Source organism: Malaclemys terrapin, chromosome 23 (assembly GCF_027887155.1).
Source record: "Malaclemys terrapin pileata isolate rMalTer1 chromosome 23, rMalTer1.hap1, whole genome shotgun sequence".
NCBI lineage: Eukaryota > Metazoa > Chordata > Testudines > Emydidae > Malaclemys > Malaclemys terrapin.
In genome coordinates this window covers 1813695-1838392 of record NC_071527.1, presented here as the reverse complement: position 1 = coordinate 1838392, position 24698 = coordinate 1813695, and the positions used below count along the sequence as shown (strand labels likewise).

General features: G+C 50.8%; 1 protein-coding gene across 3 annotated transcripts in view; it reads right to left on the bottom strand.

Annotated features, from left to right (window-relative positions):
* Positions 1–2710: 2710 nt before the first annotated feature.
* Positions 2711–24698, bottom strand: part of SPATS2 (spermatogenesis associated serine rich 2) — a 49398-nt gene continuing 27410 nt past the window's right edge. For 2 of the 3 annotated variants that reach the window (XM_054012736.1, XM_054012735.1), the window contains exons 6-13: positions 24207–24468; positions 23671–23883; positions 22347–22482; positions 9118–9176; positions 7714–7823; positions 5454–5556; positions 4412–4614; positions 2711–3859 (exon numbers count right to left, since the gene is read on the bottom strand). In XM_054012736.1, coding sequence (XP_053868711.1) covers positions 3539–3859; positions 4412–4614; positions 5454–5556; positions 7714–7823; positions 9118–9176; positions 22347–22482; positions 23671–23883; positions 24207–24468 — 1407 coding nt within the window. In that variant the 3' untranslated portion in view covers positions 2711–3538. The remainder of the gene's footprint in view (positions 3860–4411; positions 4615–5453; positions 5557–7713; positions 7824–9117; positions 9177–22346; positions 22483–23670; positions 23884–24206; positions 24469–24698) is intronic. The other variant, XM_054012737.1, reaches the window with a different exon arrangement.

Genomic DNA, 24698 nt, shown 5'->3' with positions numbered 1-24698 from the left:
GTACAGACCTTGCAGTTCCAGTAAGAAAGGCCAGTTGAAATTCCCTTACCGCAGGGAATGGGACGTTCAACTGGGACTCGGGAGTGCTCAGGGCTGTTCCAGGCTCTACCTCTGACTCCTGGGCAAGTCACTTGGACTTTGCCTCAGTTTTCCCATCCTTGAAATGGGAATAATGACACTGCCCTCTGTGAAGTGCTTTGAGGCCAGCGGATGACCAGCCTATAGTACAGCTATTAAATGGGGTTTCTATCTCTGTCCCCGTGAAGGGAATCTCTCCTCCCTTCACAACACACAAACATCACGCATTTAAAACATTAAAAACCTAATACGTTGCAGAAACCCTAGGAGTCTTTGGGGGCTTTATGCTCAGGTTTTGAAAGCCTGATGCACCTACGATTATTTTTGTGATTAGACAGAAGCGTGAAAAATAATTGCAAAAAACATCTGCACTTAAAAACAACTTATTTAGCAGTGCCCTTGGTGACAGCTTGATTCCCCTAGCCGCTCCCAAGCCATCTGTATTGAACAGTGCTCTCATCGTCACGTTCTGGGCACTGGAGAGCCCACAGCATCTTTATTAAGAGACGTACGTTTATTTCCGATTTCTCAGGATTCCCCTCAAGCCAACTTTTCTATTGCAGCGAAGTGCACGTAGCTGCAACTTGTAACCTACGCCAGTGACAGCGACATCTGTGCAGCCCCCAGGGCTGGTTTAATGGCTTTTATTTATGACCAGAAGAACCAATCTGTATTAGAAACCAGGGGAAAACCCTTAACACTTCAGATTGGTTTTTTTATACAAAGATTTTGCACGTAAGGGGATCCCTCTGAAGAACGTCAAGGCCTTTGGCTGTTGACAATTCCACGGTCTGTTGTCTGCACAAAAGGCCAAACTGGGGCAAGCGCCACATTCCAGCCACCGCATTGCTTCGAGCGGACAAGGTAGGAGTGCCGTACAAAAGCAAGTAACCTGTCCCCATTTTAACTGGTAGGGAAGCAGGAGCGAAGTGCCTCGGTTGAGGCCCCACTAAGTCAGGGGGAGCAGGGAATAGAACCCAGGAGCCTAAGCACTACTAGACACATTGCCTCTCAAATGGATCCCTCAGTGCAGGCCCGAAATGCCTTTCCAGCCGCTCCCTCCCCCTCGCAGTGACTCAGGGATGGGAGAGAAGGGGAGGGTGTGGCTGTCACGTTGATTTGCTCCAAAATGCCAGTAAAGCCGCCGCAAGCGAAAAGCAGCGTTAACCCAGGAGAGCGCGAAGAACGGGTTTGTATTCCTGTGATTTGATTGATGAAAGCTCCCGGGGGCAGGGGGGAGGGATCAGGCCTTGGAGACAGGGAAGGGGGCAAAAGGCAAACGGGATTCCATTTGCAGAGCTTTTCATCAGCACATCTCAAACTTAACTGGCACTAAGGGGACCCCATCCCCTTCATATATTTGGGAATGGGGAAGTGTCCATTCAAATACTTGGATGACTAGCACTGGAAACCCAGACACTACACAGCTGACCCCAAAAGATGCTGCCTTCCGTCACTGAACCCCTCCCTGGTTTCTCCCGATGCCTTGCATTTGACTGGGGAGAATCATCGTGTAATGGCTGCACACAGAGTCGGCAGCACAAACCAGGCGGTAACTAACATACCCTGTGCCTTTGGGTGGAGAAGGCTGCAGAGGTCAAGCCAAGAGGCCATGTCTACACCAGGAAAAAAGGCACATTTTTAAACGTGTAGAGAATGCAAATCCAGGTAAAATCTAGGCTCTCCTCTGAGCAGCTTGAGGCATGGCAAAGGGCTGCACCTAGGTTACATTTACAGACATTTACCTGGGTTTTTAAAGACACGCTTTCAAACGTCACCAAGTGACGGCGCACTGACTAGCCGGGAGCCATCCACGTTCCCCGCTCTCAAATGCCGCCGGAACATTTAAAGCTCAGAAGTAGGGGGCTTATTTAATGAAACAATTTGCCAGACTCAAAACCCTGCAAGGACTTAATGGACAGGCCTAAGACATTCCACCACCACAGGAATGTTGGAGGATGTTCTAGATGCCCAGAAATAAGGACTTGGAAGAAAATCATTTCCTCTGGTGCAATCACAACCACAATGCTGTAATTCATGCACCAATTTGCACAGAGAGACTTTGCTGCTATCAGCATCTCCCTTTTGGGGGGGCTGTCGAGGTCCCCTGATGTGGACTGCACATGAGGTCCCCATTTCAAGAGTCAAACTATTCCTCTTTCCACCATGCCCAGCCTCCTCCGACCCAGCCGAGCTCTCCAGCCGGAAATTCCCATTCGCTGGGTGATCTGCAATGCCACAGCTCAGATCTTGTCACGAACAGGTGAGGGATGAGGCATTTTCAGTCTTCCTTAAGTTCTAGGCACTTCACCTCAGACCTGCTAAGGACCCCGGCCAGCGCTGGGATGGTGCAATGCCTGGCAGACACGCCCGCTGTGGGATTATGCTGCAGTCACTGCAGAGCCGGGGGGGTTTCTACTGTCCCTACAAACAGGCCGCTACAGAATCACCCATGTGGAATTTCAGCCACATCAGTTTCTCCAACTCATTCTGCCTAAGCCGGAGAACACGCGGTCAGAGACCTGCTTTCAGTCCTCACCACTCACCCCAGAAGCGAAAGCTCCTTATCCCATCCTCTCCGAGCTCGGGAGCAACTGAACAGGAAAGCACAAAACAACAACAGTTCAACGTGTCCATCGTCAGCATCGTCTTTATTTGTACAACTACCAAGAATGCCAGGAGCAATCTCTGACTGGTGTTACCTAGGATTAGCACTGCTAATTGTTATGGTTATAAATTTAGTTTAGGGACAAGATGGGGTAGGGACGGGCAGGGGGTGAATAAAATAAAGACACCTCCCCCTCCCCAAACATTAAAAATAGGGAACATCTAAATGTATACAGGAAATATGCTTCACACCTGCTGCTTGGCTCCACTGAAGGGTCCCAATAACAAGGGCTTGGGACTCGGGTGACCAGTTTCAGCCCGGGCTACTGCTGGGATTCAGATTCGATCTGGCTCCCTCCAGTCTGACCAACTACCCTAGTTAAAGCCCGACACTCACATTTCACAGCGACCCTCGTCATTGCCAGCATGAACCGAGTGCTGTTACCCGTGAGAGCTGGCTGAGGGGTGGGGCTCTGCCCACAGGTTGGCTCACCAAGGACCACAACTGGAAGGTTATTTTTGGCTCGGATTCTGCCTGGGGCTCCCTGGATAACTCTGAAGGAAAAGGAGCCATGGAGATCCTTGGAGTTCCCAGGGGAAGCCACAGATCTGGCAGCAGCAAGGTGCGTTCCCAGTAAAGCATGAACCTGTCACATGGCAGTAGCGCGTATGGAGACGCATTAAGTAGCTTCCACAAAGAGAAGAAAATGAAGGAAAAACGCACAAGGGAGGAGAGAAAAACGTGGCACAAGAGAGGAGTGTAAACGTTCCTTTGTTAATAGCTCTAGCTAGGAGTTTCCTACAGTCCAGTTATCAAGCCGAATCTCTGGAGGGAATGGAGATCTGGATCCTCTCAGGAATTTGCCTCTTCAGGCTGGCTTGACCTTGGCTTACGTTGTGGGAGCCCCTCGGTGTCTGTGCTGGGTGCGCCTGGATGCACCTGTGCTGAGGGGACGGGCTGGCTCGCCAGGGTTCCCATGGAATGAGTCTGGCCAGGGTCAGTAGCAATCCCTGGAGATCGGAACTGGGAATTCTGAGACCTGGAACTGGACTGATACCAAGGCCCATTTCTGTACCGGTTTGTACTGTCGTGTCTTCCTGGATTGGAGGGGCCGTTATGGCGCTGGCCTTGGGGCCGGTAGCCCTGGCCTTGTCTCCTGTTACCCTGGAAGACCTGAAACAGAAAGAAGGGCTGGCAAGGGACTGGAGAGAGGAGACTAGCAGAGCCGGCCGCTGCCAAAAGCGAGCTACATGCAGCAGAGATCTAGGAACCACTCGTGCCAAGGCCCTGGATGATCCTAAAGCTGATTACTGTCTCCTCTCCAGCCACCCTGGAAGCCCCCTAGACCAGTGGCACCTCAGGGGATTGTCTCAGAAGACAGGCAGGTGTTGTGGTGGGTGAGACGCGCTCCTCCCCAGGAGATGTTGCAGCATGCAGCTGTGGCTGACTTCATACCGACAGCTGCCATTGCAGAAGTAGGGGGTGCTGCTCTCTGAGAAAAGCCAAGTTTCCTCCAGCCATGCTGTGATGCCCTGGACTTTTATTGTGCCCTCTTGTCTTGTGAGCAGGGCACACTGCCACTGCCCAGTCTGCACCAGGCACGACAAATGCCCTCAGACAAGGCATTTGGCAGGAGGGACCCATTAGATATAGAGGAAACGGCCCCGAGCTGGGGTTGAGCTCTGTGCCATATTTAAAGGCTTCTCTTGTGAAGTCGTCACTTACCTCTCGGTGAGGCTGGCATGGACGGCTGCTGGCGCTGGCTCCAGCTGCAGGTGTTTCTGCCGAGGACGGGGGCTTCCTGCTTGCGGTGGGAAGGCTGGGAGCAGAGGCACACTCTGGGGTGGAGGGATCACTTGGGCTCAAGGACACGGACGTGACAGAGCTGCACCGTGATCTGGATGAGTAACTGTTCTTTGGATGGGAAACTGAAATGGAAACACAATGAAGGATGGCGTAAAGGAACTGCACGCCCCTCCACACGCACACACATGCCCCCTGAATCTCACCTACTGTGGGCGACAGCGCTGTTCACTCCATGACATGAAGGGAAGAGCGGACACTACGTCACCTGCTGACCAGCCTACGATCTGTGCCAAAGCTCGGCTGGCCGGGGTCAGCACCTCGGCGTTACAACGCCCCGGGAAAGGGCCCTGACTGGCACTGGACCCGGAAAGCACCGCACGTTCCAGCGAAAGCAGACAGGATCCTGTCCCGTTTTCATCACGACACGTGTCCCTCCTTCCCCAAACTAAGCAAATTCCTGATGAAGGAGAACACTTGGCTCCTGCATGATTTTTAAGGGCCGGAGAGACCCAACCAGCCTTTGAAGAGCTTTTGTGGGGTTTAAATAGGATCTGGACAGACTCTGGTAATACACCACATTGTCAATGCTCTTCATGTATTCACATTTATACATACGGCTACAAGGGGCCCCTGCCAAAGATGTTCTCGCACCATAAATGAAACACAAACGTGAGACGGCCGGCAGACTGCTATCCTCCCCATCCCCACCACCAATCCCGGCTTGCCCCAAAGCTCTGGGTGAAGAGACAGGGGCTTTGCAGCATGCAGAAGCTCAGACGCCGGCTATTCTGAACAGAGGGGAAGCTTCTTCCAGAGCAGAGCCCACCCCGACAACGCTCTACCACTGGCCCCTGGTTTAAATCCAGGGGCCCCTCTGAACTCTCTCCTCTGGAATAGTCCCTGTCCACAGCTGCCCGCTCTCGGCCAGGCACCCCTCACCTGCAGCCTCAGACCAGCTCACCTTGCCCAAACGAACTGATGCTCTTCTTCACTGCGTCCAGGTCACAGGTGAATCGTGCCACTCTGCCCAGGTCTTCATCATATTTGCGTTCACTGACAAAGTGCTTGATGGGAAAGAAAACGCTTGCAAGTTAACACAATCTTTATGCTAATGCCTGGTGACAACCCGGCGCATAAGAGGGGAAGTTGAGATCAGAGCCTTTTCCCTTGCCTGGTAACAGTGCCTCAGGTCAGGCACGGCTCGGAGAGCCTTGCCAAGAAAGCTTACAGTTAACGCCACGAGTCACTCTGGAGTAGCATGGGCTCTGTGGCACCAGTTCCACCTACACACGTGCAACCAAACAAGTGTCTGCAGCCTCCCACCAGAAGTTAACATTTCCAGGTAACTTAATCTCCGAGCAGCTCAATCTGCTGCGCTCCACCCTACGGAAATCTGCTCTGGATGCGATCGTCCGACGAGGGAAAACAAAGCTGCTCTAGGACGGACTGCTGCTGGGAGAACACAGTGGACCCGGTGATCTGGGTTTGAATTAAGAACATAAGAACGGCCGTACCGGGTCAGACCAAGGGTCCATCCAGCCCAGTGTCCTGTCTGCTGACAATGGCCGATGCCAGGGGCCCCAGAGGGAGTGAACCCCACAGGCAATGATCAAGTGATCTCTCTCCTGCCATCCAGTTCCACCCTCTGACAAACAGAGGCTAGGGACAGCATTCCTTACCTGTCCTGGCTAATAGCCATTAATGGACTTAACCTCCATGAATTTATCCAGTTCCCTGTTCTAGTCCTAGCCTTCACAACCTCCTCAGGTAAGGAGTTCCACAAGTTGACTGTGCGCTGCGTGAAGAACTTCCTTTTATTTGTTTTAAACCTGCTGCCTATTAATTTCATTTGGTGACCCCTAGTTCTTGTATTATGGGAATAAGTAAATAACTTTTCCTTATCCACTTTCTCCACATCACTCATGATTTTATAGACCTCTATCATATCCCCCCTTAGTCTCCTCTCTTCCAAGCTGAAAAGTCCTAGCCTCTTTAATCTCTCCTCATATGAGACCTATTCCAAACCCCTCATCATTTTAGTTGCCCTTTTCTGAACCTTTTCTAGTGCCAGTATATCTTTTTTGAGATGAGGAGACATTTGTACGCAGTATTCGAGATGTGGGCGTACCATCAATTTATATAAGGGCAATAATATATTTTCAGTCTTATTCTCTATCCCCTTTTTAATGATTCCTAACATCCTGTTTGCTTTCTTGACCGCCTCTGCACATTGCGTGGACGTCTTCAGAGAACTATCCACGATGACTCCAAGATCTTTTTCCTGACTTGTAGCTAAATTAGCCCCCATCATATTGTATGTATAGTTGGGGTTATTTTTTCCAATGTGCATTACTTTACATTTATCCACATTAAATTTCATTTGCCATTTTGTTGCCCAATCACTTAGTTCTGTGAGATCTTTTTGAAGTTCGTCACAGTCTGCTTTGGTCTTAACTATCTTGAGCAGTTTAGTATCAAAAATTCAGCCTGTAGATAACATTTTACTGACCTCTGGTGGTAGAAATAAGTGCATTTGTCTGACTACAACGGTACTCAGCGGTCAGGTGCCTGCTGATACTGGTGGAAGTGACACCAACCCAAACCCATCAGCAGCTAGCATATGTCAGCACATTGTGTGTTGCGAGCCCTGGCAGGAGATTGCCAGGCAAACCCAGGTGGACAAGGCTCACGAGGTACCAGAAGCCGTTCTGGGCCAATTCAAAACGGTTAAAAGCTGAACTGAGCTAAGTGGTGTTAAGGACCAAAAGGCCCTTTGTTTGCTGAAGTCAGTATTTTGCCAACCAAATGCTGTAAGAAGAAATGCAGGACAAAGTGCATGCGCACCGCTAGGAGTGAATGTATTTTGGGAACTACTATTTCTCGCTGAAAAGAAATGGAAGATTTACAGACACGGGTGCTGCCCGGAATGTACTTCTGCATAAGCCGGGCAGTGTGATTTTATGTATACCCTGGAGTGGAGCTTAGAACTCCCAAGTATTCACCTTGGCTCCATTTTAAATCTCTGTGTCCTTCAATGGCCACTTCACTTCTGTGTCAGTAAGAGGAAGCTAGCACTTACCTGACTCACTGGGCATAACTACCATTTGATTACAGTATATGCAAAAGGACATTCATTCCAAACACAGGCCTGGGGACGCGCTGCAGTCAGAGCTCTCATGCCAGTGCCTGTTGTAATAGGACGGAGGAGGAGAAAAGTTCACCTTTATGTCAGCTCTAAGCTCTACCAACTGCTCCTCTGACATGCGCACGGCAACATCAGTCATCTTCTTTAGTGCCCCAGCTTTCTTTTGTCGGCTGACCAGGATCTCCACTGAAAAGTAAGGAAAGGAAGACCAAAGCTTAGGTAGAATTAATGCTGAAGGAAGAGTCAGTCTGCAAAGCATCTCACTGGTACACAAGGTTTAACTGAGCACCCAAACGAGCAGCTAAGCACAGGAGGGTACTGGGTCGAGAAATGGAACAGTCAAGCACCACCACAATACCATTTGGTAATCTACAAGTTAACAACACTGTCTAGATTTTAACTGTTTCTGACCACAAGAGCGCCTTGCTAGGGAAGCCATTGGAAAGTGAGTTTAAGAAAAGATCTGGGTTTTGTTTCTATTAAATCCCAAGCACTTCTGAGGGTCAACAGCACCAACATCTTAACTGGCACGCCCACGAAAACAGAGCCTGTCTCTCTTCCAATTTCATTTCCTTCCTGATCACCCCAGACCGCCTGCACTGACGGGCAGCTGCTGATCTGATCTGCAGTACAATACCAGGAACTGAGATAGCGGACATCCAAGAGGAATTTATGCCCTCAGCTTCAGCCTACACTTTCTGTGAAGCCAGGGATCCTGCTTCCTAGCACAAAACCACCTTTGGAACTGGGGCATCACAGAGAAAGCAACGATCTGGAGAAATTGTTTCATACCCAACCACAAACCAGATATTCTGCCTTTTGTTAGAATAGTTAACCAATACCTTATGTGGTACCAGATAAGGTAAAGTCTTGGTGCACTGCAAGTTTCAGCCAGATTCAAAACAAACCTGGTACATTAAGACCAAGTACAAAAAACAGTGGTTATATAAAGAAAGGTATAAGTATTTACTTCATCTGGTTAAAAATATTTCCTGAGCTTTGTAACACCCCAGATTATTAAAATTGAAAGGATCTTATATCTACTCAACTGTTCACCATTTATGTCACTCATTTCTCTCATTGGAACCTAAAAATAGGCTAGTGAATTTCACTTTATTCTTGTAATGCTCTTACACAATGGTCAGATTGCAACCACTACAAAGGGATGTTTGTTTAAAAGAAACTTTCCATTGGAATTAGAATTTTTACAGCGTTGAAGCCCAACAAACTTAACAAAACAAATGTAGCTTGTGACCAGCTTTGAGTTTTGTCCCTTTAACAACTAAATGTCATTCTAACCTGTAGAGAGAAACTTTTAAATGTGTGTGTGTGTGGTTAGTTTACCTGGGAACGATGGAAGTTGGAAGCTGTACTACACACACTGCTCTCACTGGAGCAGCGTCTGTTCAACTTTGCTGGTAGAGTGGAACAGCACCAGCTTTTAAGATGAGCCACTTCTAAAAAATAAAACATGTCTTACTTGCTTCTGCTTTCACTTTGTCCATTTCGGCCAGTAGCGCTACCTCTCGGTCCATGAGGCTAAGAAGAGAAGGTGACAGGAATCAGAAGGTCTGATCAAGCGCCTGAGTTCACAAACAACCCAGAATTCAAAGCAAGTTACCAAAGGATTTTTTGGGGGGGAAAGCAGACAGCAAAAGCTCCCCTCCCTTTACGTGGCCAGCTGCAGGAAGCGCTTCAGTTAGATGTTGGTCAGAATCGGCAGAGAACAGGCCAGCAGATGGCGGCAGAAAGCCGGTGTTCCAACGAGCAGACATTGGAAGTCCAGCACACACCTCAATGTTCTCATGTTACTGTTTGGTCTGGAAGTTCGAGAGCTCGGTGTGAATTTTTTTAGCATTACAAAACCCAATTCCACTTTGGCCCACATAAATTACTGTGCTCGTTGCCAGGGCAGCCTGGGTACCGGTGCAATCCCCATATGACAATGGTAAAGCCCCTGCACGAAGCTGTGCTCTGGAGACCTGCATCAGCAAAACCCGCTTTTCACAGATGAGGAAACTAGGCCACAGAGGTTCAGTGACTTGCTCAAGTCGCAGGCTGAGACCAGGGCAGCACAAGAGCAGAACCCAGAAGTCTTGATGGCCAAGGCCCCGACCTTACCACTAGGTAATACTCCCTCCAGAACCATTTGTCAGTAAGAGCTGAGCTCTAGGACAGAGCAGGGGACATTTAGTCTCACGTTGCCCCATCTCATTCTATGTGGACGGTGTCGGTAACCAGCCTCGTTAGAGAGGTGATTTGTGTTCACGCTCTCACCGGGACGGGGGCCAGACGCACAGGCAAAGTTCTCTGGGCTTGTTATGAAACACAATGTTTCATACCACAAAGGCTGAATGCTGATGCTTCTGCTCATATCACAGAGGCACTTTAACAGCTGAACACACCTTACCAATGAATTGACAAGCTCAGGATTTCACACACACACACACACACACACACACACACACACACACACACACACACACACACACACACGACATTCAAGATTTTAACAACTAAGACACCACTCTGGCCTCCAGTTGTCACCACACACAGAAAGCAGCCCACAGATGTCAAAGTACACGGCATGACCCCCTCAAAGCAATTTGTGACTGTAACAACTTTCCAGCAAAGGCGAAACCAAGAGGATCACAATGAAGCTCCCTCCCTCATTTGCCTGTAAGTTGTTCTGTGACTTGGATGCGTATCTGTTGCTAGGAGACTAAAAATTCCCTGAGCCCTTCAGCTGGCAGCCTGCACTGGCAGTTCTAGCTAGAACTTCAGGTGAGGACCAGGTTCAGACTAGAGTAAGTGCTCTTCAGTTCGCTCATTTGGTTGCTCAGCTCAATCACTGAAGAGCAGACAAGGAGGCACTCCCTGTAGCTGCTGCTCAAAGGAACAGGTCATGTGGAGAAGGGCACTTGAGTAACCTGCCTTCCTCAGACTTTGTGGAGGCAAAGGAGGAAAGGCCAATGCCCACAGTCTGGATTCAGATATAGATGGGGAGGGGTTCAGGTCTCCATTCTGCTCCCTCCTCTATAAGGCCCCCTCTGCAATAAAAGCTGCAGTCACTCTCACTCTTACGCCTCACTTGTCCATACTGACCCGGTCCATACCCTGTGACACACCACGTTACTGAGCGTGGCAGCCAGCATGTTACGAATACATTTACCAGCCAGTTCATGAACTTAGGCTCATTACAGTTTCTGATATTTCCACAATACAAAAGGGCGGCTTCTCGCTGCATTCTAGGTGGGACATCACAGCAGGCTACACGGGCATATCTGCAGTTATAGTACCCAGAGGATCAGAACTTAGTGCTCCTCATTGAGAATGATTTACTCACACCAAACGGGGAGGGTCTTTATTCTACTGCCCATTTGGAAGTGGGCACAGAGCACAGTACATCTGAAATGCTCGTGCTCTCCCGTGTCTCAGAGGGGAGGGAGGAAAGTTCTATTAAGAATTCTGTCTGAACCACACCTTGTGCTTCTCTGTTTACTTATCACTGTGTCTGTGTTGCCTAATCAGATGAAATTTGACAGTGTCAAGTGAAGTACTTTGCACTTAGGAGGGAAAAAAACAAATGCACAAATACAAAATGGGGGAGGAGTAACTGGCTGCATGTTAAGTCCTACACAAAAGGATCTGGGAGTGATAGTGGACCACAATTTGAAGAGCAGCCAACCAAGCTAATGTTCTGAGCTGCGTTAACAGGAGCGTTGGATGTAAGACATGGGAGGGAACTGTCCCACGCTACTTGCCCCTGGTGTTGACGACACACTGGAGAGAGTCCAGAGGAAAGCTCAATTGTGATAAAAGATTCCAAAAACCTGAAACGGTTAAAAAAAAAGACGGTTACTCACCGTTGTAACTGTTGTTCTTCGAGATGTGTTGCTCATATCCATTCCATTAGGTGTGTGCGCACCGCGTGCACGATCGTCGGAAGATTTTCTACCCTAGCAACACCGGCGGGTCGGCTGTGGAGCCCCCTAGAGTGGCGCCTTCATGGCGCTGAATATATACCCCAGCCGACCCGGCGCCCCCTCAGTTCCTTCTTGCCGGCTACTCCGACAGTGGGGACGGGGGGCGGGTTTGGAATGGATATGAGCAACACATCTCGAAGAACAACAGTTACAACGGTGAGTAACCGTCTTTTCTTCTTCGAGTGCTTGCTCATATCCATTCCATTAGGTGACTCCCAAGCCCAACTTAGGTGGTGGGGTCGGAGTGAGACATTGCTGTGTGCAAAACCGCTGATCCGAAAGCAGCATCGTCCCTGGACTGCTGCACTAGTGCATAGTGAGCTGTAAACGTGTGGACTGATGACCAAACCGCCGCTCTACAAATGTCCTGGATCGGAACATGTGCCAGGAAAGCAGTCGAGGAAGCTTGGGCCCTCGTGGAGTGAGCGGTGAGGTGCGGTGTTGAGACACCTGCCAGGTCATAGCAAGTCCGGATGCAAGACGTAATCCAGGAGGATAGGCGTTGTGAGGAGACCGGTGAGCCTTTCATTCGGTCGGCCACTGCAACGAAGAGTTGCGTCGTCTTTCTAAAGTGCTTTGTGCGGTCAATATAGAAGGCCAGGGCCCTGCGTACGTCCAGAGAATGCAAACGTTGATCCTGGCGAGTAGCATGTGGTTTAGGGTGAAAAACCGGAAGAAATATGTCCTGGTTGATGTGAAATGGAGAAACCACCTTAGGGAGAAAGGCAGGATGTGGACGAAGCTGCACTTTATCCTTATGGAAAACTGTATAAGGGGGCTCGGATGTAAGCGCCCTGAGTTCAGAAACGCGCCTTGCTGAGGTGATGGCTACGAGGAAGGCTGTCTTCCAGGATAGGTACAAAAGTGAACAGGTGGCTAGTGGTTCGAATGGAGGACCTGTGAGTTTGGAGAGAACCAGATTGAGGTCCCACGTCGGGACGGGATGACGCTGTTGTGGGTACGTCCGGTCTAAGCCCTTGAGGAATCTAACGACCATCGGGTTAGAGAATACCGAGGACGTGAGTTCCCCTGGGTGAAAGGCTGATATAGCGGCCAGGTGAACTCTAATTGAAGATATCGCCAACCCTTGCTGTTTTAGGGAGAGGAGATATTCCAATATGAGAGGAATAGGTGCCTGTAACGGGGACGTGGCTCGTTGTTCGCACCAACAGGAGAACCGCTTCCACTTGGCCAAATACGTGGCTCGTGTTGAGGGCTTCCTACTGCTCAGCAGAATCTGTCGGACAGAGTGCGAGCATTGCCGCTCTGCCTGGGTGAACCATGGAGCAGCCACGCTGTGAGGTGGAGTGATTGCAGGTCGGGGTGACGCAGCCGGCCGTGGTCCTGAGAGATGAGATCCGGACATAATGGAAGCGGGATCGGTGTCTGAACCGAGAGTTCCAACAGTGTGGTGTACCAATGTTGTCTCGGCCACGCTGGAGCGATCAGAATTACCTGTGCCTGGTCTCTGCGCAATTTGAGCAGTACCTTGTGGACCAGAGGAAACGGAGGGAAGGCATAAAACAGGTGGTCTTTCCAGGGAAGGAGAAATGCATCCGAGAGGGAGCCCGGAGCTCGACCTTGTAGGGAGCAGAACACGTGGCACTTCCTGTTGTCTCGCGATGCAAACAGGTCTATCTGGGGAAACCCCCACTTCTGGAAGATGGAATGTATGACGTCCGGACGGATAGACCACTCGTGCGTCTGGAAGGACCTGCTGAGTCGGTCCGCTAGAGTGTTCTGGACTCCAGGGAGGAACGATGCCGTGAGATGGATTGAGTGGGCGATGCAGAAGTCCCACAGGCGAATGGCCTCTTGGCATAGAATTGACGAACGTGCTCCTCCTTGCTTGTTGATGTAAAACATGGCCGTGGTGTTGTCGATGAGAACTAACACACAATGGCCACGTAGTTGATTGAGAAATGCCTGGCACGCCAGGCGCACCGCCATCAGTTCCCGAACATTGATGTGCAGGGCTAACTGGGGTGCAGTCCACAGGCCCTGGGTATGGTGTTCGTTGAGATGGGCGCCCCAACCCAGAGATGAAGCGTCTGTGACCAGATGCAGAGAGGGTTGTGGGGCGTGAAATGGCATCCCTTCGCAGACCACATTGTGATCTAGCCACCAGGTGAGGGAGGTCAGGACCGAGTTCGGGACCGTGACCACCATGTTCAGGCTGTCCCGATGTGGACGGTATATTGATGACACCCAGGTCTGGAGTGGGCGAAGCCGAAGTCTGGCATGCCTGGTTACGTACGTGCAGGAAGCCATGTGACCCAGCAGGGTAAGGCACGACCTCACCGTGGTAGTTGGGAAGGCCTGTAGCCCTTGAATGAGGCTCGTGATGGTGCCAAAGCGGTTGTCTGGCAGGATGGCTTGTGCACGTCTGGAGTCTAGAACTGCGCCGATGAAATCTATTCTCTGGGTAGGTTCTAGAGTGGATTTGTCCTTGTTGAGTAGGATGCCCAACTCGTTGAATGTGTGCACTATTCTGTGGACGTGAGCTTGAACTTGCTCTTTGGTGCGACCGCGTACCAGCCAGTCGTCTAGGTACGGGAACACCTGTATCTCCTGCCGACGAAGGTACGCTGCCACGACAGCCATACATTTCGTGAACACTCTTGGGGCCGAGGATAGGCTGAAGGGAAGGACTGCAAATTGGTAGTGCACCGTGTTTACCACGAATCGCAGGAAGCGTCTGTGAGGTGGGTAAATTGAGATGTGAAAGTATGCGTCTTTCATGTCGAGGGCGGCGAACCAGTCTCCAGGATCGAGGGAAGGGATAATGGCCCCCAAAGAGACCATGCGGAACTTCAACTTTACTACGAATTTGTTGAGTCCGCGCAAGTCCAAGATGGGCCGCAGACCTCCTTTGGACTTGGGGATCAGGAAGCAACGGGAATAAAATCCCCTGCCCCTTAACTCTATCGGAACCTCCTCTATGGCCCCCATGGCCAGGAGCATAGAAACCTCCTGTATAAGAAGTTGCTTGTGAGAAGGGTCCCTGAAGAGGGACGGGGAAGGGGGGTGGGATAGAAGAAAACTGGATAGCGTATCCCTTCTCCACCGTGCGGAGGACCCAGTGGTCCGAAGTTATAAGGGACCAAGCACGGTGGAAGTGGGAGAGGCGATCCCGGAAGGAGGGGGCTGGATCCTGGGGGATGACTGGGGCGCCGTCCTCGACCGCACCTTCAAAAGTTCTGTCTGGGGCCTGAAGGTGGTCTAGGTGGCCCCTGGTTCTGGCCGGGTTGAGGGCCGGTCCACCTTCTTCTACCACCTCGCCCTCGCCTCCGGGTCGAGTCCTGTCTCTGACGAGGCGGGGGGGGGGGTAGAAGCGCTGAGGCTGCGGCCTAAATGGTCTGCGCTGAGGGCCCGCAACATGCATCCCCAGGGAGCGCATGATTGTTCTCGAGTCCTTGAGGCTCTGCAGGCGAGAGTCCGTCTTGTCCGAGAACAATCCATGTCCCTCAAAGGGCAGATCCTGTAGGGTTCGCTGCAGCTCCGGGGGCAACCCCGAAACCTGAAGCCAGGAGATCCTCCGCATAGCGATACCCGAAGCCATGGTCCTCGCAGCCGAGTCCGCTATGTCCAAGGAGGCTTGCAAGGAGGTCCGAGCCACCTTCTTACCCTCCTCTACCATGGCTCCAAACTCCTCCCTGGACTCTTGGGGAATCAACTCCTTAAACTTCCCCATAGAGTTCCAGGAGTTGAAGTTGTAGCGGCTCAGGAGCGCCTGCTGGTTCGCCGCTCTAAGTTGCAGCCCTCCGGCTGAGTAAACCTTACGGCCAAACAAATCGAGCCGCTTAGCCTCCTTTGATTTAGGCGCTGCAGCCTGCTGACCGTGGCGCTCTCTTGCGTTCACTGATGCCACCACCAGTGAACACGGTTGGGGGTGGGTGTACAAGTACCCATAGTCCTTAGACGGGACAAAGTATTTCCTTTCCACCCCTCTCGCTGTGGGTGGGATAGAGGCAGGAGTTTGCCATATCGTATCCGCATTGGTTTGTATCGTGCGGATCAGGGGTAACGCCACCCTCGATGGGGCATCCGCTCCGAGGATGTTAACGATAGGGTCCTGCACTTCCACTATCTCCTCCGCCTGCAGGTCCATATTACGGGCCATCCTACGCAGGAGATCCTGGTGAGCCCGAAGATCTATCGGAGGGGGACCTGTACATGACGTGCCCGCCACTGCCTCATCCGGAGAGGAAGAGGAAGATGCCTCCGGTGGTACTGGATCCAATGGAGGGTCCTGATCCCCCTGCTCCTGGGCCGGAGCATCACCTGTACTTGGATCTATGGTGTCGGGTGGCGTGGACACGGAAGCGTCCATGCCCCCTGGCGGAGGCCGAGAGATGGTGGATTCCGGGACCCTTCTAACTGAGTGACCCGAGCGAGAGGTCGATGGTATTGGAGCCCCTTGCTCCTGGTGGTACGCCCACGGGGTCCAAAACGACCAGTGAGATGGGCCATGAGAGTGGTCCTCTGCCATCTCCTGCCAATGGCCCAAGTTCCGTTCCTCGGCTTGCCCTTGAGGGGGGTATGCCGATCTCGACAGGTCCTCCGAGGAGCGAGACACCGATCTTGATGGCCATGGCGGTGCCGAGAGAGACGAGACGATTCCCGTGGGCTGTGGTGCCGCACGGTGCCGGTCCGGAGATGATCTATCTCTGCGCGGTGCCGGCGAACGGTGCCTGGACCGCGATCGGTGCCGATGATCTCGTCGGTGTCGGGAGCCGGATCTGGACCTCGACGAGGACCTGGAGTATGCCCGGTGCCGGGAGCGGCCTCTCGACGTCGAGCGTCGACCGTAGCGGTGCCGAGAACTACGTCTCGACGTTGATCGGTGCCGACGATCATAGCGGTGCCGAGACGTAGAACGGTGCCGCGACGAAGATCTTGGCCGCGAGTACGACCGGTGCCGAGGTGATATTCGGTGCCGGGACTGCGAGCGGCGTGGGGACCTGCTTCGGGACCTGGACCGGTGCCGAGGTTCCAGCCCTTGCGATGGAGGGCGCATCAGGGCAGGTTTCCCCCTTGACTGGACCGGGCGAGTCAACGGTGCCGTCGGTGCCAGTGGTTGAGGCGGTGCCGGCTCTGTGAGAGCTATCAAGTCTCTCGCCGCCACGAAGGTCTCCGGAGTCGACGGGAGTTGTATTATCGCCGGTCTCGGTGGAGACGCTATCTGCACCGGACTCAACGGCCTCGGTGCCGGAGTCGACAGTGCTGGAGGCACCTGTTTCCGGTGCTCCACCGGCGGACTCGGCTCTACCCCTGGCACTGGGGGAGCCGGCGCCTTCAGCACGGAGGTCCCCGTCTTATGGGCTTTTTTATGCCCCGGGGATAATGACCGGCGTCGAGGTACTTGCTGCGGTGCCGACGAGGTCCGGTGCCGGGGAGGCTTGTCCGACACCACCCGCGCAGTCGGCATTGCCGGTGCTGCTGGGGCACTGCGCACCGAGGCGCTAGGTGCCGTGGCTTGGCTCGTAGAGGGAGTGTCCGGACTAAGTGCCGCCTCCATCAGGAGTTGCCGGAGCCGAAAGTCCCGCTCTTTCTTGGTCCTTGGTCTCAAGGCCTTACAGATCTTGCACTTATCTGTTTGGTGGGACTCTCCCAGGCACTTCAGACAGGAGTCGTGCGGGTCGCTCGTGGGCATAGGCTTAGCGCAGGAGGTGCACTGCTTGAAGCCGGGAGCTTTGGGCATGAGCCCAGGCCCGCGGCCGGGGGAGAAAGGGGGAGACGACCCCCTTAGTCCCCTGGACTACTATAACAACTATAACAACTTTAAAACTATTTAACTATTTAACTACAAACACTAGAACTATAACTATAACTACAACTGCGAATAACTAACTAAGCTAGGGAGAGTGGAGGACAGCTATGCCGCGCTCCACAGTTCCAACGACCGTCAGGGGCGGTAAGAAGGAACTGAGGGGGCGCCGGGTCGGCTGGGGTATATATTCAGCGCCATGAAGGCGCCACTCTAGGGGGCTCCACAGCCGACCCGCCGGTGTTGCTAGGGTAGAAAATCTTCCGACGATCGTGCACGCGGCGCGCACACACCTAATGGAATGGATATGAGCAAGCACTCGAAGAAGAACTAGGTATGTTTAGTCTTGAGTAAAGGAAACTGAGGGGTGGGGGTGGGTGAGACCTGAGAAGTCTTCAGCTATGTTCAGGGCTGTTAGAAAGAGGACAGTGATCAGTTGTGCTCCATGTCCACTGAAGGTAGGACAAGAGGTAATGGGCTTAATCTGTAACAAGAGAGATTTAGGTCAGATATTAGGAAAAACTTTCTAACTAGACAGATAGTTAGGTACTGGAATTGGCTTCCAAGGGAGGCGTGGAATCCTGGCTGTGTTTAAGAACAAGTTACAGCTGTCAGGGATGGTCGAAGGTTACTTGGTCCTGCCTCGGTGCAGGAGGGATGTACTAGATGACCTCTTCTGCCCTACATTTCTAGGACTGTGAGCTATTCAGAGCAGTGTGTCCGTGCCCAGTACAATAGGACCCTGACCCTGGCTGGGGTGCTCTAGGCACTACCAGAATACAAACACCACATTTATTAGTAATGAACAAGCACAAAATTAAAAAGCGATTTCACCATGCCCGGTTGACAATTCCCAGCCACACCATAACCAGTTCAGTCAGACTGTGTGGTACAGAGCGTGAGGAGACAGGAAGGGACTGTACCCCATGACTGCACTCTGCTAACGCTATCCCACACTGTGCTCCAGGAAGGGTTCCCCGACAGAGCATAGCAATGACTTTCCAGCCACGGGTGTGGGGCCTGAACGACCCTTGTCTATCTCCAGGGTTAGAAGTAGCCTTGCTGTGCATCGTGTGACCACCCCAGAGAACTAGCCTCGTGCTGCACCCTCCTTCCACACACACACCCCCCACCCATGCTAAAGCAGTGCCTGTTTCTATCAGACATTCCTGGCTTAGCACGCCAGGCCTCCAAATAGGTTGATGGGCAAACCCAAAAGCAGGCCGGGGAGCCTGTGCAAACTCAGGCTTGCTTTGTTTACCCAGCGAAGTGAAGGTGGAGCCTTTTACGCAATTATACAGCTGGGCTCACTAAGGGACAAAGGTCGAGTGGCTTTGCCCGAGGTTCGCGCACTGAATGAGCGACTCTCTGAGCCAAACCCAATGAAAAACCCTGAAACAAGCTCCTTGTGCCAGACCCTTTCAGAAACAAGTATTCATTTTTTGATGGCTCTGCCTCAGGGGCAAATCTATGTGGGGGGAGGGGAGACTAGTTCACAGCAGAGATCTGAATGGCAGCTCCTGAGAAAGCGGGTTTAGGAGGGAGGAAAAAACCTAGCCAGCTGGTAGCTGCTGAAATTCAGGGGAAAACGAGGAAGGTGAAATAATGCTGACCACACCCTTGTGATCTCACCCAGCGTTAGAAGGGCTGACTTCAGCTGCATCCAAACTCTGGCAACAGCGCCTGCAAGATGTTGTCCGTTAGTGAAGTAAAACAGCTGCTTGCCTTTGCACATGCACACAGAGGGGTTTGGGCCAGGTTTATTTCAGGCTTACACATAACAAGTACCTGAAAGACTGGAGGTTGCCTGGCAGCTCCTCCACAAGACAATGAAGGCAACCTACAGCATGCGACATGCATAAGCTGAGGTGGACCTCCCGGATCCAGCGCCCAATGCACAGCATGTCCAAAGTACTAGAACCACGTACCCCACAAAGCTCAACACCTCGTGCGCAAAGCCATTCTCCCCATACTGTGTAGTGAAGCATTCTGGTCATGATACATGTTCCCCAGGCAATACTGCCAGCCTGAACGCCAACCCAAAGACAGAGGGAGGGATCTGAGAAGCAGAGGAGACTGCAGTCCTTCAGTACAGCACCACACAGTGCCCCGGACTGACTAGCCCACTTGACTGCTTTATCACCGCCTCAGCAGAGCCCAGGTTGGAGAACGCTCTGCTGAACAGTGGAAACGTCCCAGGCTGAAGAGAACTTGTGAGTGCATAAGGATGCCTTTGGCTATTTCCACACTGAGACAGGCCTGACATTCTGGGGAGAGTGTCAGTCCTCACGGACTGGAGCAAGTCCAGCTACAAGCATAGGTCAGCGCCTCACGTTTGGTGTAAGAAACTATAAGAGTCGGGTGTCAGAGGGCATGAAACAGCCAAGCAAATGGCAGTCGTCTGACTACAGCTTTGATGGCTACAGCACCAGCAGCTGTTCTGCAGCCCACCCGCACGGCCTCTAAAGTCAAGCGTCCAAACTTTGCCTTTCAGTCAACGCCCTGCCCCCAAAGAACAGACGGCTTTTTAATCTAGCATTGGGGCAAGTGCTCTTCAGCCGAAAACCAGCAGGAGAGATGGCTCAGTGAGCACCATTAGTGCCAAGATCTTGTTTTGTGCCAACAAGAGTTAACAAACATACTGATTGTTTGAAGCATGGAGCATAAAGGGCGTTGAAACGATACTCGAAGGCACAAACCTACTTCCCAACTGAGTGGCAAGTGCGTCACTTTCGGGAAAGGGCAAGTCGTCTTCTCTCTAAAGTTAAATTGACCCGGCTGCAGAGCCGGGGTTTATCAATCCTACATACACAGCCTCCCAGCAGGGAGGCACTTCATTTGGCATTTACTGAAGGAGGTTCCCACTGGCTGCATTCCAGACATGTACTCAACATCCCAGCCTTGCGGAACTGTTTCCTGGTTCGTGCTGGTTCTGTCTCTCAGCAATCAGAGCAATGCTGCTAAACGGGACTTGAATCTTTCCCCTTTCTGAAAAAAAGACACGAGTGTTTCATGGACTCTAATCCAAAGAGCAAAGAATTACTGATACAGAACCAGTCCATTCGAATGAGAGGTTTTTCAGAGATTTTCTCCCTACAGAGAGGCAGAGGATAAAGCTGCTGCCAGAAGAAAGTCACAGTAATAATAATTAATATTACTTCAACTCCTGCCACAGACAAAATCGATGGAAACAGGTCATAAATAATAAATAGTATTAATTCCCATCCATAAAAACATTAACCTGAGTTAAGATTGTAAATATCTCAGTTATTTATAGGGGAAAATCTCTTGAGAATATACTTCTCTCAAAATATTGGAAATACCAGAAATTCCAAGTTAAGGTTACACCAAGACATCCCAAACAATTAGAAAGCCTGGCAACAAAGGTAACATCACCCAAACAGCCTTAACTCTGCTCCACAGCTGGGCGCAAATTAAGGATGCCTCACAGATCTGCTTCAAACACTACAGCCTTTAGACGACATGAGTTTATGGAATCTACACATTTGCTGATACAGGCCCCATCCCTGCAAACATTTACACACGTGCTTAATTTTGCTCCTGGGAGTAGTTCCATTGAAATCAATGGAATGTCTCACAGTAGCAAAGTTAAGCACGTGCATGTTTACAGGATTGAGGACATTGTGATCGCACACCACTACAGCATTTGAACTGAGTTACAAATGTCTTTACATCACTACAGCAAAACCTTCACTCCTTATTTATGGCCAGCTCAGTCACCAGACAGGTTTTAACACATCTGCAAGCCTGCCACAGAAATCTACTCTCATCCCTTATCACAAGAGTTATATTTAGCTGCCTGTCAAACAATGTTACTCACTCCAGTGAGTTGTTAACATTTCTTCACCAAAACTGACCCTATTTGGGACCATCAGGTAGGGCAATTCCTCAAAAAATTATGACAGACTCAGCACAGACAGCTAGTGTAATAGGTACTATCAGCTTAAAAGGGCATCATCTTAAAATAAGTCCTTCAATAACATAGCTATGATCAGGGCCGGCTCCAGGGTTTTGGCCGCCCCAAGCAGCCAAAACAAATAAAAAAAAAAAAAAAGCCGCGATAGCGATCTGCGGCGGCAATTTGGCGGGAGGTCCTTCGCTCCCAGGCAGAGTGAGGGACCGTCCGCCGAATGGCCGCCGAATACCTGGACGTGCTGCCCCTCTCCGGAGCAGCCGCCCCAAGCACCTGCTTGCCAGGCTGGTGCCTGGAGCCGGCCCTGGCTATGATACATATAAGGTGTAGCAGTTCCATAGTGTGGAAGGCTGGCCCGGGAGGGGGCAAAGTTAAGGTTGTGTGGGATGATCTCTCATGTGCGTTTCTTCTCTTCCACTGGGTTTCTTCCCTCCACACCCGTCACACTACCCTTAACATGGAATTACCACCAAGCCCCAACATTTATATTTTTGAAGAAAACTACAGAATTCTCTTACCACGTTTCCTGCAATAATTGGTAGGATTAAGATAAATACCTTAAATATTTTGCCTGTGAATTTCCTCAGATTATCAGTGTCTAAAAGAGTGTGTGTGTTGGCCTGGACATCGGGGTAGTGCTGACAGGGTGCTGCTATTGTCAATTCCAGCACCAGAGAGTCATGGCTTAAAACAGACAGACTGAAGCCTTGCACACGGCTAGGGTGGGTCTAAGGCACACGTGGTACAGTGGCTCGGGTGGGTCTAAGGCACACGTGGTACAGTGGCTCCAGTGTGGGCCGTATGAAGGCTGTAGCCTGGGAGGGCAGGTGTATTAAGGTACAGCAGGCCCTAGGCTGATATAGGTGTTGCAGATGCCAGCACCTAGAATTCGTGTTTATTCCTTAACAAGGTTGATGTGCAGTGTTCGGGGCAAGGGGAAAAGACAAATGAGCGATCCAGGAGGTAAAACATTAGGTCTCCTAATTCCTAATGGTTGGATCTCTTCCTAGTCTACTTACCAACTCTGCAGTTCAGCAAAGGCCTGCTTCATTTTCTTAATGGAGGCATCCATCTCCTCTTTAACCACAACCCGATACCGTGCCAAAGAGACTGTGCAACGCTGGAGGTCCTTCACTGATTTTTCAATATTTGAACCTATCGACAGAAAATAATAAAAAAAAAAAAAAAAAAAAAAAAGCGCCAAGCACGTTAGCTTATAAAACCTTCCAGATTGTGATAAATCATAAAGGAGTCTTTCAGTTCATTTCAAAACCACACACTGCTTGGCTTTAAATTCCCCTCTGCCTTTTCCTGTTACAAAAACACTGGATTTAGTCTGGACAGCTGTGGAGTTTTCCTGGGCTTACGAAATCTCCTCCTTACAGCTGAGAACACAGATGTGTCACTGGCTTTTCATACACAGGAGAAATCTAATGCATCTCTTGTGTGTCGCTCCTTTGCTACAGGTTGGGGACGACTGAATGGAAGCCCACCTCAAGGAATAGCAAGCAGAAGCACTGAATCATATGGAAAAATTGTCCAGTTGTGAATAAAGTTTACAGGGGAAGGGAAATCTTTTAGAAGCTAAATCAAATCCACGCAGAGCGCGATTTCCTCTGAAAGAAAAAGAGATGAAAGGCTTGGCTATTTGTTACAAAAATTTTTCTCTACACTTCAGATCTCCAACAGAGCAGATCACCATGCCTATGTGCGTCTCTGCAGCTCCCTGACTGCCATCACCCCCTGACAAGTTAAATTAGCAACGGCTCATTATGGTCCTCATTACAGCAAGAAGGTGAACTACCAGCACTAGGGGCCGGATGTTCTTATCTCACTAAAGCAGAGGATAACAATGGTGTTTAAAATTGGGGTCTCAGAGGTCCTTCCTGCTGACGAGACAAGAGAACAGAGGTGGAGAAAACAGAAGGAAGGAAAAATAACCAGAGGCTGTCGTTTCTTGTAAATGAGTCTCTGGGAAGCTTTGGCTCCTAGACAAACTCTCACGGAGGAGGAGAAAGCGCACACAGGCTCAAGGCTCTATGATGGGGCACACAGAGAAACAGGCTAAGCACATGCAGCGTGACTGACTGCTTATCTACTACCCCTGCTGTAGAGATGGGTTTGGTGCTTCAGGCATTACAGCTAAACTGCTGTCAAGACTCCAACTGTGCAGAGAGGAGAGCGCACTACCAGTTACCAGATAATAAAAAGGATGCTAGTGTGCCTCTCCATCCACCAGCAACCAGCTACATTTGGGCAGTACAACCAGAGAGATGGCCACAGACCCCTGCTGGAGGTAACCAGCTTTATAACTCAAGCGCATGCAAGTCCTCGAGGCCTTACCTAACTTCTTGTTTGAAGAAGAAACCGGAACATCTTCCAGCATCGCTGGAGACAAGGAAGCAGACATCTGATTGCTTGCCGTGGACCTAGACAGAGACTTGCTGGCATTCCTCTGCTCTGGCTGCGGCCTGACAGATGGAGGGTTCTGGGAAGAGTGCATTACGGGTGACTTTGGCTCAAAGTCCATTATTCCACTGTCTAGCTCAGACACTGCTGTAGAAAAGCAAGTGAGTTCAGGGAAAGAAAGAAAGAAACAAACAAAGCTGAAACAGAGAGCATAGAAAGTACTCCAGCCTCAACAGCCCCCTTCCCACCAAAACTTAAATCAACAGGGTGAGCAGCCCTTCTTTCTGGGACAACTGCCAAAGAGTGGAAAGCAAACAGAGTATTTACACAGCCAAAGAGTTAATGCTATTTTAAAAAACCTCCGTATTCAGAACTGGCACAGAGAAAGGCAGCAGCAACAGAAGGGAGAAAATAGCTGTTTGACAAATTACCGAGCTGTTCAATTCCTACAATACTTTCGAAAGTCTAACCTGTTCCATCGGGCATGTCAGGTGTGGCAGATTCACAATCCTCTAACTCTCTGGCATCTATTGAAAGCGTATCCAAGCCTTCACTGAGCGAGTCCACAGACTCCGTATCATTGGCCGAGCCATTGACATGGTAACCATTAATCCCGCCCTTCTCTGAGGAAGCTGCAGACTGTTCCCCTTCAGTGGATGCCAGTTTACCAGGATCTGGGAGGCCCAGGCTTGCTTCAACTGGAGGTTTGGGTTTCGTTTTCTTCTTTTTGTTCTAAGGATTAAATACCCATCCCACAAAAAACAGGTTAAGCTTAATTCCTGAAGGGAAAATTCATTTTGTGCTTACTGCCCAGGAATCGCTGAATTAAATGCTTTTTCTGCCAATCCTATAAACGCAGGAGGGATTTACTCAACAATGAGAAGAGATAGCCTGGTATTAATGAGGTGTGAGTGCACTATCCCCTGCAGCGGTGCGCGGGGGAAGCCATGCCCCCGTTACCA